Here is a 12,597-nt window from a genome sequence, read left to right on the forward strand (position 1 = left end):
TCAGGGGTAACAGGACCAAATGTAACAGTTGCATAATGAGGGAGAGAGAGAAAAGGAGAAAAAACTGACATCAATAGCAGTTAAGTGTGTGTTAAAGAGTGATCTCTCCTCACTGTGGTTACATTTTGGCAGAAACAGTGGCTTACCAAACCGGTGACTGGCCTTTAGCTAGTGCTGGCAAGCTGCCAAGCAAAACTCAAAAGGGGGAGAGGAAAGGAGTAGTGATGACGACAAGGTAAACAAGATGAGTGGGTGCGATGCACCCCTCCTTACCCACCTCCACACAGAGTGGAAATGGGATGTGGCCTGGGCATGTGACGGGGGCCACTGACCTCTGTCCAGCTGCTGGGGGTCAGAAGGGAAGGCTGTATCGGCATCTGTCAATGCAGTAAATTGTAGGTCCCCAATATGGAGCACAGCAGATAGCAGCATGAACACGGAATCCACCTCCTAGCAGAGAGAGGAGAAAGAAACATGAAAAGGAGATGAAGTAGCAAAGAACGGAGACCAACAGAAACAGAGATTATATGTTGTGTATGTCAAAATATCGTATAAAAGTAAATAATGTACAAATAGAAAATCAGATGCAGTTTTATGATGCATCAATCCTCCTCCTTTCATTCACACACACTTCTCTTCCTCCATCCCAATTTCCCTCCCTCTATGCCCTTGAGTAGAGGGCGCTTAAATACCCGATTACCCAGTGCTCTGAATCTCAGAGCGGGGGATGTTCAACTTTGAGGTGTTGTGCTTGTGTGTTTGTGTGTGTGTATGTGTGTGTGTGTGAATTTGTCTGTGTATGCACTCTCTCAAGGCAGGATATTGGAGCTGATATCTGGGAGATAAACACAAGCATTAGTCTCTGTCTGACACTCTATACACAGACAGATCCCCCTCCCTCTGGAGGAAGGAGAGAAAAGGAGTGTTAGGGAGCGTTAATGACGATTGACCTTTGGGTCTGGACTGGGATTCCTCCCGATTAGACTTAGACAGAGACCAATGGGTGGTCTATCACTTCCACTCCCCCACTCCTTAGGTCCCCTGGACACTAGTACCCTCGGATATAAGACTCTATTCCTCGGTCTTTAAAGCCTTGCCTGCGTGTATTGACTGCTGCTGGATTAAAAGGTGAGATGGTGGTCACTCACTGCTGACAGAGTCTGGCTGGGAATCTTAGAATAGATCCTGATAATGGGCTAGGAACATGGCTGGTGGTGTACAAAGAACGGACTGTACAACACACTGCAGCCCACTACATGCACGCAGCAGATAATTTTAAACATTTATAAGATATCCAAAAGATTTGGCCAAATATCTCATTACAGACTGATGATGCCCATTTCATTCCAAATGCACAATCCATTATGCAGTGATCAATTGCTCAATGAAGCATGAAGAATCCTTGTTAACTTGGAAATTACTTTTTACAAGCTTTAACTGGGTAAATACACAAAAGCCCATAGAATGAGTCATTAGTTTTGCTCTCCATGAGGAGTCACATCCTTTGGAGGATCCAGGCCAGGACTCAGACATGCTTAGACACATTCAATTTGTGTCAGCAAAAAGATCTCATCTGTGATAAGATCTCATCAATCACCTCATATTTCAGGGTCTGTGACATCAACACTTTGAATCTTTTGCTGTCAATAAACTTAGAATTATAATGCTCAACAGGAGCCAAATGCAATGCCAATTGATACCTGCTTGTTAAAGCCCAAGGCTCGCAGGGCTTGTTTGACTGCTGCGAGGCGTTCCCTGCTCTCGGTGGAGGCCGTGGCTACTGGTAGGTTCTCCCCTGGAAGTCCTCCACTAAGATACCTGGAGTAAGGACAGAAAGATGGAACAATGTGGACCAATATTTCAGGCAACCACATAAACAAAATAAATATAGGAGGACAAGGTGTGTCCTATGATTGGTGTACAGGTGCACTGGTTACAAATATCTACACGTGCTCTACAGGAATTTATGAGCATATTTTTGGATGAGAGAGATCTGGAACCAAATGATTTATGAGGTAGTTTTAGGCAGAGTTACAATCTCAGTCGAACTATGCAGAAAGCTGTTTTTAGGAAGGAAGAGAAAGAAACAACAGGGTATAAAATCTGCAGAACTGGATCATGCACATCCGGCAAAGACACATGGAAACGCAATGAGGGGCTAGTGTACTTCTCAGGTTTCAAAACAGAGCTATTTAAGCGTCAGGATATTAGAACAGTAAGAGTAACACACAATCACACTGTAGGAGCACACATGAGTAGAGATGTGCAACACAAGAACTAATACAAATCTGGTAAAAGCAAGAAATGCCTATTCATACATTATGTGAACATGCACGCACGCACACAGTTGCACCGCGTACCTATGAGCCAGGACATTGTTGAGGTAAAGAGCGCTGTTCTCCTCAGGCGACAGGCCTTCAGCCATCAGATAGAAGATGCTGAAGCTGTGTTGGTGAGGAGGCAGGTGGACCAGACGAGATTTCTCCAGCATGTGGGTATCCACACGGGCTTAAACACGTTTAACACACGTGTAAATTACATTTCCACAGTGCTGATGATAGCATTGATAGTACTGAGCATTTAATCTGTGGCCATTGTTCAATGGCCAGCGCTCACTGATCAAATTAACCGGGGTAAATAAGGTGAGCAGGGCTGTGAAAAATGAAGCACAAACAGAAATGCTGTGGACATGGATACAACCATTAGACTTGTGGGCTTTTACTGCCCCCAGCTGGTGTTTCATTACTGTACACCTGATTCCACAGCAAACCGCGTCAGACAGTAACACTGACTTTGATATATTGTGGACCTTGTATGGTTTATGTCTAAGAACTCCATACTGTCATCATGTCGTAGTGATGTGGTCATAAATTAGTGATCCAGACTGCGAAAACAATGACTATTTGCTCAATTATCTTAGCAATAAATATTTCCTTTATTTAAATAATAAATAACATGGTTATTTCATGTCAGGTATATCAAAGCTGCATCTGGACAAAGACATTTTAAAGAATGAAGTTAAAAGTTTTGTGCCTCAGCCTTTCATCCCACTCCGGTCTCTCATGGGAAATACAGACAATACTTTTTTAAAGTGAAAGTAAAGCTCACAAACAAACAGTCACTTTTCACAGACAGAAATGTAAGTTACCTCTGAGCAGTGTCCTCCGCTTTTCACAGTACTGGATGGTTAACAGCTTGATAAAGCGGCTTGAGTTGTTGTTCCTTAGAGTCTTTGCATGACCGAAGGCCTCCAAAATACAGTTAACCTGCATATATTACCAAACAAAAGGAAAAGTAACAAGTGTAAGTTGGATAATCCTTTACAATGACTTTCACTGTAGAGTAGGGTCTGTATATCTTTTTATTTTACAAAATAATGAAATCCATTTGCATACAGATTTCAAAACCTGAATCAAAAGGAGTTGTTCCCCCATTCCACTTTCCACCACTAGATGTCAACATGCATCCATTATGTGTATTTTTTGTGCCCTAAGATAGTCAGAGAGCAGTTGACCCAGATATTGACAATGTAGCGATGACTTCATCAGAACACAGCATTTGCAATCCCAGGATACACACTATGTTACCGCACTGATAGTCTGAGTGCAGAGCAGAAAATCATGTGTACCCACCATGAACAACCCAATCTGAATCACAACTACACAACGAGAAGCAGTACTATTCTTTCTTTCATACACAACATGGGGGAGGATACTAAATTCTGACCTTGCCTTTCCATACAAAATTACTGGTCATTATCTATTCTATGATTTACTGAAAAAGGTGTCATTGAGAGGATATGGGTATTTGACGTCCTATTGTACTGTACTATTGTTTCTTGTTTTAAATCAATACTCCCTCCATTAGGCTATAAGATAGATGGACTACCCAAAAGATTTTCTCTGCTGCAAATGTCTTAATGAAACATTGTAGGAGATAAGAGTCATCTTAATGGAAATGTTGATGATGAAATCAAACACGGTCTGAATGATCAAATGCTGTCTTTGACAACCGAACATCCATCAAGCAGAAAGGAAAAGACAACTATTAAAGCCCAATACTCTGGTGTACCCAGGACAGCAGCAGAAGGAAAGCAGTATACATGTACATAGCTGTGAACACTGTGTGCTCTCTGATTTTTGATTACAGAGATGACATTGGTGAAGGAACAATACGCACAGTAGAGACAAAGGGAGAAAATATGAAAGATTCAGTCACAGTCTGGCTTTGAAGAACACACAAATATGAGGATTGTGCTGATTGTGTAGAGCATGGAGTTTGACGTAAAAAAAAAAAACACAGATGTCTACTACGAGATCATTTCTTTAGCGTTTTGCCTTTTCTGCAAATCCAAAGGTAACACAGAACGGGATGTCAGCAACAAAAGATTCAAGTCTCATGGCCGGGACACTGCGGTTGCATTACGTCCCTTAGACATATATGCCTCCAGGACACCCGACAACAGCTTGACATACAAAATAAAAGGAGTATCAAGTCCAGACTTACGTGTTTCATTCTGGGCTCCAGCGCGAAGCCTTTGGGACTGGAGCGGGCTGTCAGGTGTCTCACTATGTGCTTACAGGCCTCCGATTTCCCAGAACCACTTTCACCACTAGAGAGAGAAATACTGATTTAATGTCATTCCTGCTTTAGTGATATTATTATTGTTTTACTGTTCACACTGTTCCACACACTGTTCCAGCCACAACCTATTTGGCAGTGGACGCCTGTTTTTAATTTGCTGTTGAGTAGATATTAAATGTGACATAAGGTACCTCTATTGTACATGCTCTGACACTCACCGACATGCAGAGAGTTGAGACCGGCATAGTAAAACCAAACAGATGGCTTCAGAAGGTCAGATGCCCTGACTAATGATCGCAGTGTGCTGTGGTACACTGTTTGTCAGTGTGTATGTGTGTTACTATATTTCCTACTAACAGTCCTGCTGAGTGCAAAGTCCAAAGGCCTTTCCACTGTCTTTTCATTTAGTTCATATTAGATTTCAAGGGCATTTGGTTCGAGCACTAGCCTCGGGGGATCATGGCTGCTGATTACTTGTAAATGTGTGTTTGTGTGTGCTTTGTGCAAGGAAACACTGAGTAAAACATAAAGCTTGAAATAAAGAGAAACAAGCAAAAGGAAGAATAAAGTGCAGTAGGGAAAGATGGAATGAAAAAGCTGTGTGTACTGTACTTGAGAATGCATGGTCCAATATCCTAGCAAGTGTGTATGTGTGTTTGTTTGTTTGTGTGAGTGAGATGGATGGTCTGTGGCCAGAGCGCATTAACTCTCTGCCAGATTGGTTACAACTCAGCGGGAATGTCCCTGGAGAGCCGGAACGGGATTTAATTGCAATCAGGGAGCTGCCTCCATCCAGCCGAGGACAAAGAGCAAGACGGTGCAAACCTCCATCAAGACGGTGCAAGACGGTGCAAACCTCCATCAAGACGGTGCAAGACGGTGCAAACCTCCATCAAGACGGTGCAAGACGGTGCAAACCTCCATCTCTACATGAACATTAAACAGGTCCTCAGCTCAGGCTGACATCTATTAATCTTTCAGGGACTGTTTAACAGGTGTCTGGACAAACTAGGTGGGCAGCTGAATGTCACTTTTAGTCCCATAATTATTTTGCTCTGTGATATTTTTGTCTAATAATCCCGATGCACAGAGTTCCGTGTATGTGAGAGTGTGCGTTATAGTGCTGAACGAGGCAGGTGTACCTCAAGATGAAACACTGCGGGCGTCTCTCCTGCAGCATCATGTGGTAAGCTCTTTCTGCTGAGGAGAAGATGTGAGGTGGCAGAGAGGAGCACAGACGACCCGTGGAGCTCAAGTACAACTGACTCACCTGAAAGAGAGAGAAAGACGAAGTCCGTTAAGACATTGGGTTACAACAACATTTCTTAACGTAGATACAAACATAGGCTGTGCAACACACAGGATAGCGTTTCAGCAAAACAGTGGTACCATGCTGGGTATAACTTTCCATAGCTGTGTAGGTTTTTGTGTGTCAGGCTCACTGACGAGGTGTGGTTTACCACTTTATCTACCAATGTAATTTAACCCACTGTGTCAAAGATGTCAATTAGGTGGCTGGGTTGCATCAGTGGGTAGAGCAGGAACACATTTACTTTGAGGGGGGGGAGAGACGGCCAGAAGATCACACATGTTGCGACATATGTCCTTCTCACACTGGCTCCTCCCTGCTTGTCCACATGCCACTCAATTGGGTATGGATGCATGGAATGAATCCAGACACATGCAAGAATGGTAAAGCCAGAGGGGGCGTGGCTTTATTGTGTCATGGAAAATGTCTCATCTTAAAGTACCTCCTGGGTCCCATGGACACTGGCATTATTCAGCAACTTCAAAATTAGTTGTCCACTGTTTAATATAAAGTGACACACATGCTGTTGTTGATTGATATCAAAACCTGCAAATGATAAGGTTTATAAAACAGAGCATCTAATGTGTCATTCACTGACAGTCTAGCCGTTGCAAATGTTAAATTTGCTGCTTTTCCCCAATAATGATGGAAACAAATGGGTATTTATAGTGGAGATTTAGCGTAATAAAATCTGTTCAGGAGTGTGTGTATGCTAGCTAAACTGGATCCCTCTCTTCCGAGTTGATGCAGAGTCAGCCTAGTGCTCTGTATCACTGACAGGAAGACTGCATTATTTATCAACAACAAGGTCAATTTCATCTGTTCATGGCCCACTTATTATACAGCAAACGTGCCTCCTTTATAGTATGTGTGTGCACGTAAAATGCATAGCATAGCAAATGTAACTCCACACGTTTAAAGCATGTATCATAGTACATCTAATAGTCCTATAATTTCAACACTAAGAAAGCAAAGCACAGCATATATTGTAAGCATGTGTGAGATAACAGTTAATTGAAATGCATTGCTTACCAAAGTGGAGTAGATGGGCAGCTCTTTGTTTGGATTGACCAGCAAAAGAATGTGTCCAATGTAAGTCTACAAAAAAGAAAAAACACACCTGATTGATCTTTTATTCAGTAATCCATATCAAGCATTTATCTTTTGGGTTTTAGAGTCTGAGGTTGACAGTTTTGACATACAAACAGACTGAAGCTGGGTTTTACAGTAATTACTTACAGACTCCCTGCCTGAAGCTAACAACAGCCTGGAAATTAAAGTGCTGTCCCAATGTTTCCTTAACATCAGTACTCATGGTGGTGACAATCTCTATTACCAGAAGAATATGATAATCTTAAGGCAGAGAGAGGTCAGATGGGGACCTCCAATGATAACCTCAGTAATGACCTCCCATGCAGCACACTCACAAACCCTGAGGCCATTTAGATACAAATAACCAACTCCCATTTGCGACCCTTTCCACGAAACTGCAAACCCTCTGTTTCTCACAGAGTCCCGGAGGCTGTTTTAAAGCTAATACTCTGTCCTCTGGGAGAGCGCAGACATTGCTAACATTCTGAAACATGCTGCTGTGTCCTCAGGCCGTGGCACAAGGTTAATGACTTGAACAAATCCCCACTGCTTGTTGACACAGTCCAACATTCACACTACAAGTTTTTTTTTTTTAACAGTTAAACTTGTCTGCACTAACTGTTAATGTTGTGACAGGCTTGTCAATAATCCAGCCTTCAGCAGTGTCTTCTGTCATTTCAGTTCCTTGCCGCTCACCTCGGGGGGTTTAGCGGCGCACTGGTCCTTCTATATTGGCAGAAGGCAGCAGACCTCTCATTAAAGCCCCATCTCTGACCACCCTGCTGGGAACATATGGAGCAGTCACTCCCTTTGTCCTCCTCCTATTTCTGTCCTTTATCTCATCTCTGCTTTGTTCACTTCTTTCTTGAAATGCCCTCTATCATGTACAAAAGGGCACACTTTAAGTATATAAACAAGAGGTTGAAGAATGGCAGAAATGCAAAGAAATTAATTTATGTGGTAACATGAAAAGTGTAAGCTGTTTATTTCCAAGCAAACACTTTCAGAAAAGACTACTTTAAATGTAAAGCCATTATTTGCTTACCTTGCTACAAACAGAAAGAAGCAAAACGCATGACTGTATCGTGTGCAGCTCCATGACAGAGGATTTACACATACAGTATATCAGATCAGGCGTATTCAAAGTCCCCATGATAGCTGCAATTTTTCCTTTCTTTTCACTGTTTCTTCTTCCAAATTGGACTGTACCTCAAATCCAGCCCTCATTACTCAACATCGTTTCTTTTTTCTTCATCCACCACTCTACTGCCTTTTATTGTCATCCCCTTATCAGTTGTTCCCTGCTGTGACTAACCCTACTGTCTGTCGCCCATCTGGGTTTCTATAATAACTATGCTATTACTGCCTCTTCACAGAGAAGAGAGTGCACCACATTGATCTGGTTCCAGGCTTTGTAGAGCTTGGTCCCCATGGAAAAGAATGGGCCAAACTACAGTTTTAAAGGAAAGGAGATAATGACAGGGATAAAAAAATATACCAATTGATGGTGATGAAGGCGTTACTCATGACTATAGTTATGGATTCATCTTTCCAATCAACCTAAATGTTACGGATTTTGCAATTGTCCCCAGTGTAAGTGTGTGTGTGTGTGTATTAGAATTGGGGACCACTCTTACACAGGTCAGCAGGCCAAAACAGAGAGGGGAAGGGATTCAGCTCTTAAACACAAAGAGGTATACAGACTACTGAGACTAATACAGATGTAACTACATTCAGAAAAATAACTATTCACTACCAGTCAAAGGATGTAAAGGTAGTCATGTGTCAGAGGTCACGCACATTTATATTATCTACACAGTATTCAGGAGAGGAGGCATATATTTGAAATGTGCTGTGTGCCATGGTTATACTTCAGAAACAGAGTACCCACTGCAGTACTCGTGGGTATAAAGAAAGCTTGATGTGATCCAAGCATCACACACTGAAATTCCCAGACCATAAACAACACAACACTCCAACACAAATAAACAGCTATAGTGGCCAAGTTACGCTTGTGAGATAGAGAGTGAGTGTGTGTTTGTATTTATCTCTGTTTTGTGTGTACTTTGTGTTTTGATGCATGTTTAATGTTGAGTGGGACTTTGTTGTTTAGCAGCACAAAGACACTGGAGTCTTACGTAGATTTGGTCGTTGCCAAATCGCTTCTGCATCTCGTAGAGCAGGCTGCTGTCGGTCAGCTCACTGAGGGACGCCAGGTCATCATTGGGAGCTGGAGGCATCAGCTTAACCTGAGGAAAGTGCAAGGTGAGGGTTTAAACCAACTTGATTACACTAAGATCTACAGCTTGAGGCACTTTGCATTTATATAAAAAAATGTAAAGTCTTGAACGGTGGTCTCCAGTAATATTACACTGAGGCACACAGTTATTGCAGCACTCTGTTCCAATCAAACTCTTCAACAATTGATTTTTTTTCCAACAGCTAACCTGCCATTTGAAAGAACCAACAATGCTCTTGGGTCTCAGATGCACATTATTGGAGAGATACGGCACATTTCTTAAAAATTGCTTCTCAATTGTCACTGCTGAATACACACTGCAATTTGTAACAGTTTTCATGTTTTGATTTCTTTTTTCAGATTCCCTGCCTCTACCTTTTTCTGTTCAGATACATTAATTCTACAAAGTAATTACATAGTGTGTGATGTTCAAAATAAAATCAAAAGTTTTATTAAGCAAATGTGAAATGCCTGAAATTCACACAAGTTTAGGTAAAAAAAAAAAAAAAAAACTTTAAAATGTCAAATTTGTAAATGTCCCATGGCATGGAAATGTCATTTTATGAGTTTTTTTAACGTTAATATGAGTTCCCCCAGGCTGCCTATGGTCCCCCAGTGGCTTGAAATGGCAATTGGTGTAAACCGAGCCCTGGGTATCCTGCTCTGCCTTTGAGAAAATGAAAGCTGTGGTGTGATCTTGACCAAGTGGCAGTTGGTCAAGACCACACCCCCAGCCTCCACCTTGCCTCCCTCTCTCTCCTCCTCAAAATCTACAACTCAGAAATGGCACATAGTAAGGAAAACTTGTGGGACTGGTTCTAGTGGCTTTAATTCTGCACCAAGGCTGAATTTTGGGTAAGAGACTTCATATGTGGTATTAGGGGAACACTAAGGTCTATATAAAAGCATCCAAAGAGCACCATGTCATGGGACCTTTAAGTTGAGTTTCTTTGGTGTGTGGCAAGCCTCTTCTTCATTTATAAAAACAAGGCAATGTAACAAATGGAATATGAAATATTTCTTCTTGTTGACCTTGTGGATTATCTACTATGTGAGCTTACTGCCTTACTGTGTTTTTTGTAGTGCGGGAAGTGTAAGACAACAATGCACCTGCTCCAGTTTGCTGGCTCCAGAGCTGAAGGGACCATCTAGGCCATTGTCCTGTAAGGGATGTCGGCTTAGTGCTCCACCTGCCTCTCTAAACATGGCACACTTCTCCAGCAGACTGTCCCGCTTGGAGATAGAGAGCCCAAGGGCGTTTCTGTGTGATGGGTAGATAGGAAAGGAGTTGGAAAAGACAGTAGATAGGAAGGAAGCAGATTTGAGGCAAAAAGGAAACAGGATTTACAGTCTGGGTAGTAACCACAAGACAACAATTATGGTCATAAAACTGTTAACCTACAAGTTCTTGACAGGAGTGTTAAGGTCGTGTAAACCCCCGTCATAGCGTTGGTCAGAAGGGGGTAGAGGAGCAGAGGGGTCCTTAATTCTCAGCAGCCAGCTCTCCTCTGCATTCAGCAGCATCTCAGCTATGGGCTCGGATGCAGAAATGTCTGGTGAATTGATACACAAGACAGGTAAATAAGTCCAGCAATTTGTTGTGATATTTGTGAGTTTTCAAATTTTAATTTAATATAAGTTCAGTGTTTCCCACAGGCTGAGAATTTACTTGTGGTAGTGGGTGGTGTAGGATGTGAAGGCACGGTGCCTGATGGCAGGGTTTAGTAATACACTAGTCAAACAAAACAATGACAACATAACATTATCTACATATTTATCTGCATCATCTACATAACGTTACTACACTTTACATATCAATCAAATTAGACTAAAAGATGATGCAGATGAAAATATTTCAACACTATGCAGCATCTGACACAATTTCAGGGTAGTTATATTGGTTGCACGATTTGAGGAAAATATGCAATATGCCCTAACGTTGTAAAATATCGCAATAATATTACTTGCTAAGTTCCACCTTTCTGCTGCTTAGTATTCTGCTATAATACAACAAATTGCATTTAAAACCAATGACAGGACATGTAGCCATGATGTGTTTTGTCAAATACATCTGTTTGTTAAAAATGTTAACAGTTCAGTTTACTAGTCTTTCACCATGCCAACCTTCCTTCACAATCCGTGGGGATGAGCCTGCACTGATGCCGAATGTGAAACCCACTGAGCATCACTCCAACTGTGCATAAGAGGAAGGGGGAGATCAGAACCCTCGTCTGTAATGAGGTCTAACAGGGCAAGAGGGAGGGGAATGGCTTCACCCTGTCTTTTTATTTCTATGTGACTGACCCCCTAGTCTCTTATCTCTTGCTCTGGCTTTCTTTTGTCATGCGTCTGTTGAGGGAGGGGTGTGTCAGTCTCCAAGGGCTTGTCTCACATCTTTTGTAAACCTACATGCTAGAAGGGGCTATTGATTAATGCTGAAGTGAGGCAGTCCGAGGTGTGATGAAGCCATGGTAGTAAATACTTAAAGGCAGCTATGATATTCCATCCCACAATTGAGAAGTCAGAAGCCCAGAGGTCCTCTAAATGACACATTCCATCACCATAACAAGAGACGCCTTGTACTTTTACAATGACTACACTACATTCATCAGCAACCTGGTTCAGTGAATGGTTTTATAACAGTTCTGTTCAGGATGCCGGGAAATGTGTGTGTGTGTGTGTGTGTGTGTGTGTGTGTGTGTGTGTGTGTGTGTGTGTGTGTGTGTGTGTGTGTGCATTAACCGGGGAAAAAGAAGAGATGTCAAAGACTTATAGTTTACAGTTCTGTTTATAGCAAGTATTTCTCTTCAGAACATATTGTGTGTATTTGAGGCCTTACATATCTGCTGAATGCCATTCCTTTCTCATAAAACATTTGCAAAGCCCAATTTTTTGAAACTTTCAAAACATCCAGTTTTTACATCGGCTGCCAGTCCGCTAATCTTCTCTGCCTTTGCTGACCCAATGCCAATTGTCTTGGAGTATGATCATTTCTGACTATTCACCAATGGAATATCATGACACCAAACAACATCAGCCCCGAAATGGCTAATCTTTAAGGTAAAGGACATTTCATTTACCATCACATTTCAGTAGTTGAAAAACAAGCCTGGCTAGAAACTAATGAGATGTTTCCAGTCTGTTTCCAGCGTTTCAAGTTGCATTACCGGCCCCCCTCTGTGTTGGCAGGAATGTGTGCATATACATGGATGAGGAAAAGGTGCTAATGTTTTCTTTTATTAATAAATGAGTTTCTCTCACAGATGTGCACAGATAGGCTCAGCAGAGACTGATTATGACGGAGCCTCATTCACTGTGTGTGTGTGTGTGTGTGTGTGTGTGTGTGTGTGTGTGAGAGAGCCTGTGTTCTATA

General features: G+C 42.0%; 1 protein-coding gene across 6 annotated transcripts in view; it reads right to left on the reverse strand.

Annotated features, from left to right (window-relative positions):
- Nucleotides 1–12,597, reverse strand: part of myo16 (myosin XVI) — a 95,562-nt gene that overhangs the window by 37,612 nt on the left and 45,353 nt on the right. For all 6 annotated transcript variants that reach the window (XR_004658600.1, XM_034886246.1, XM_034886248.1 and 3 more), the window contains exons 9-18: nt 10,627–10,777; nt 10,335–10,485; nt 9,124–9,234; nt 6,926–6,991; nt 5,727–5,854; nt 4,507–4,612; nt 3,149–3,266; nt 2,361–2,508; nt 1,701–1,818; nt 333–450 (exon numbers count right to left, since the gene is read on the reverse strand). Coding sequence is in view for 5 of the 6 variants with exons in the window: in XM_034886246.1 (XP_034742137.1) it covers nt 333–450; nt 1,701–1,818; nt 2,361–2,508; nt 3,149–3,266; nt 4,507–4,612; nt 5,727–5,854; nt 6,926–6,991; nt 9,124–9,234; nt 10,335–10,485; nt 10,627–10,777 (1,215 nt within the window). In the remaining variant the exon portion in view is untranslated. The remainder of the gene's footprint in view (nt 1–332; nt 451–1,700; nt 1,819–2,360; nt 2,509–3,148; nt 3,267–4,506; nt 4,613–5,726; nt 5,855–6,925; nt 6,992–9,123; nt 9,235–10,334; nt 10,486–10,626; nt 10,778–12,597) is intronic.

The sequence above is a fragment of the Etheostoma cragini genome, chromosome 11 (genome assembly GCF_013103735.1).
Source record: "Etheostoma cragini isolate CJK2018 chromosome 11, CSU_Ecrag_1.0, whole genome shotgun sequence".
Classification (NCBI taxonomy): Eukaryota; Metazoa; Chordata; class Actinopteri; order Perciformes; family Percidae; genus Etheostoma; species Etheostoma cragini.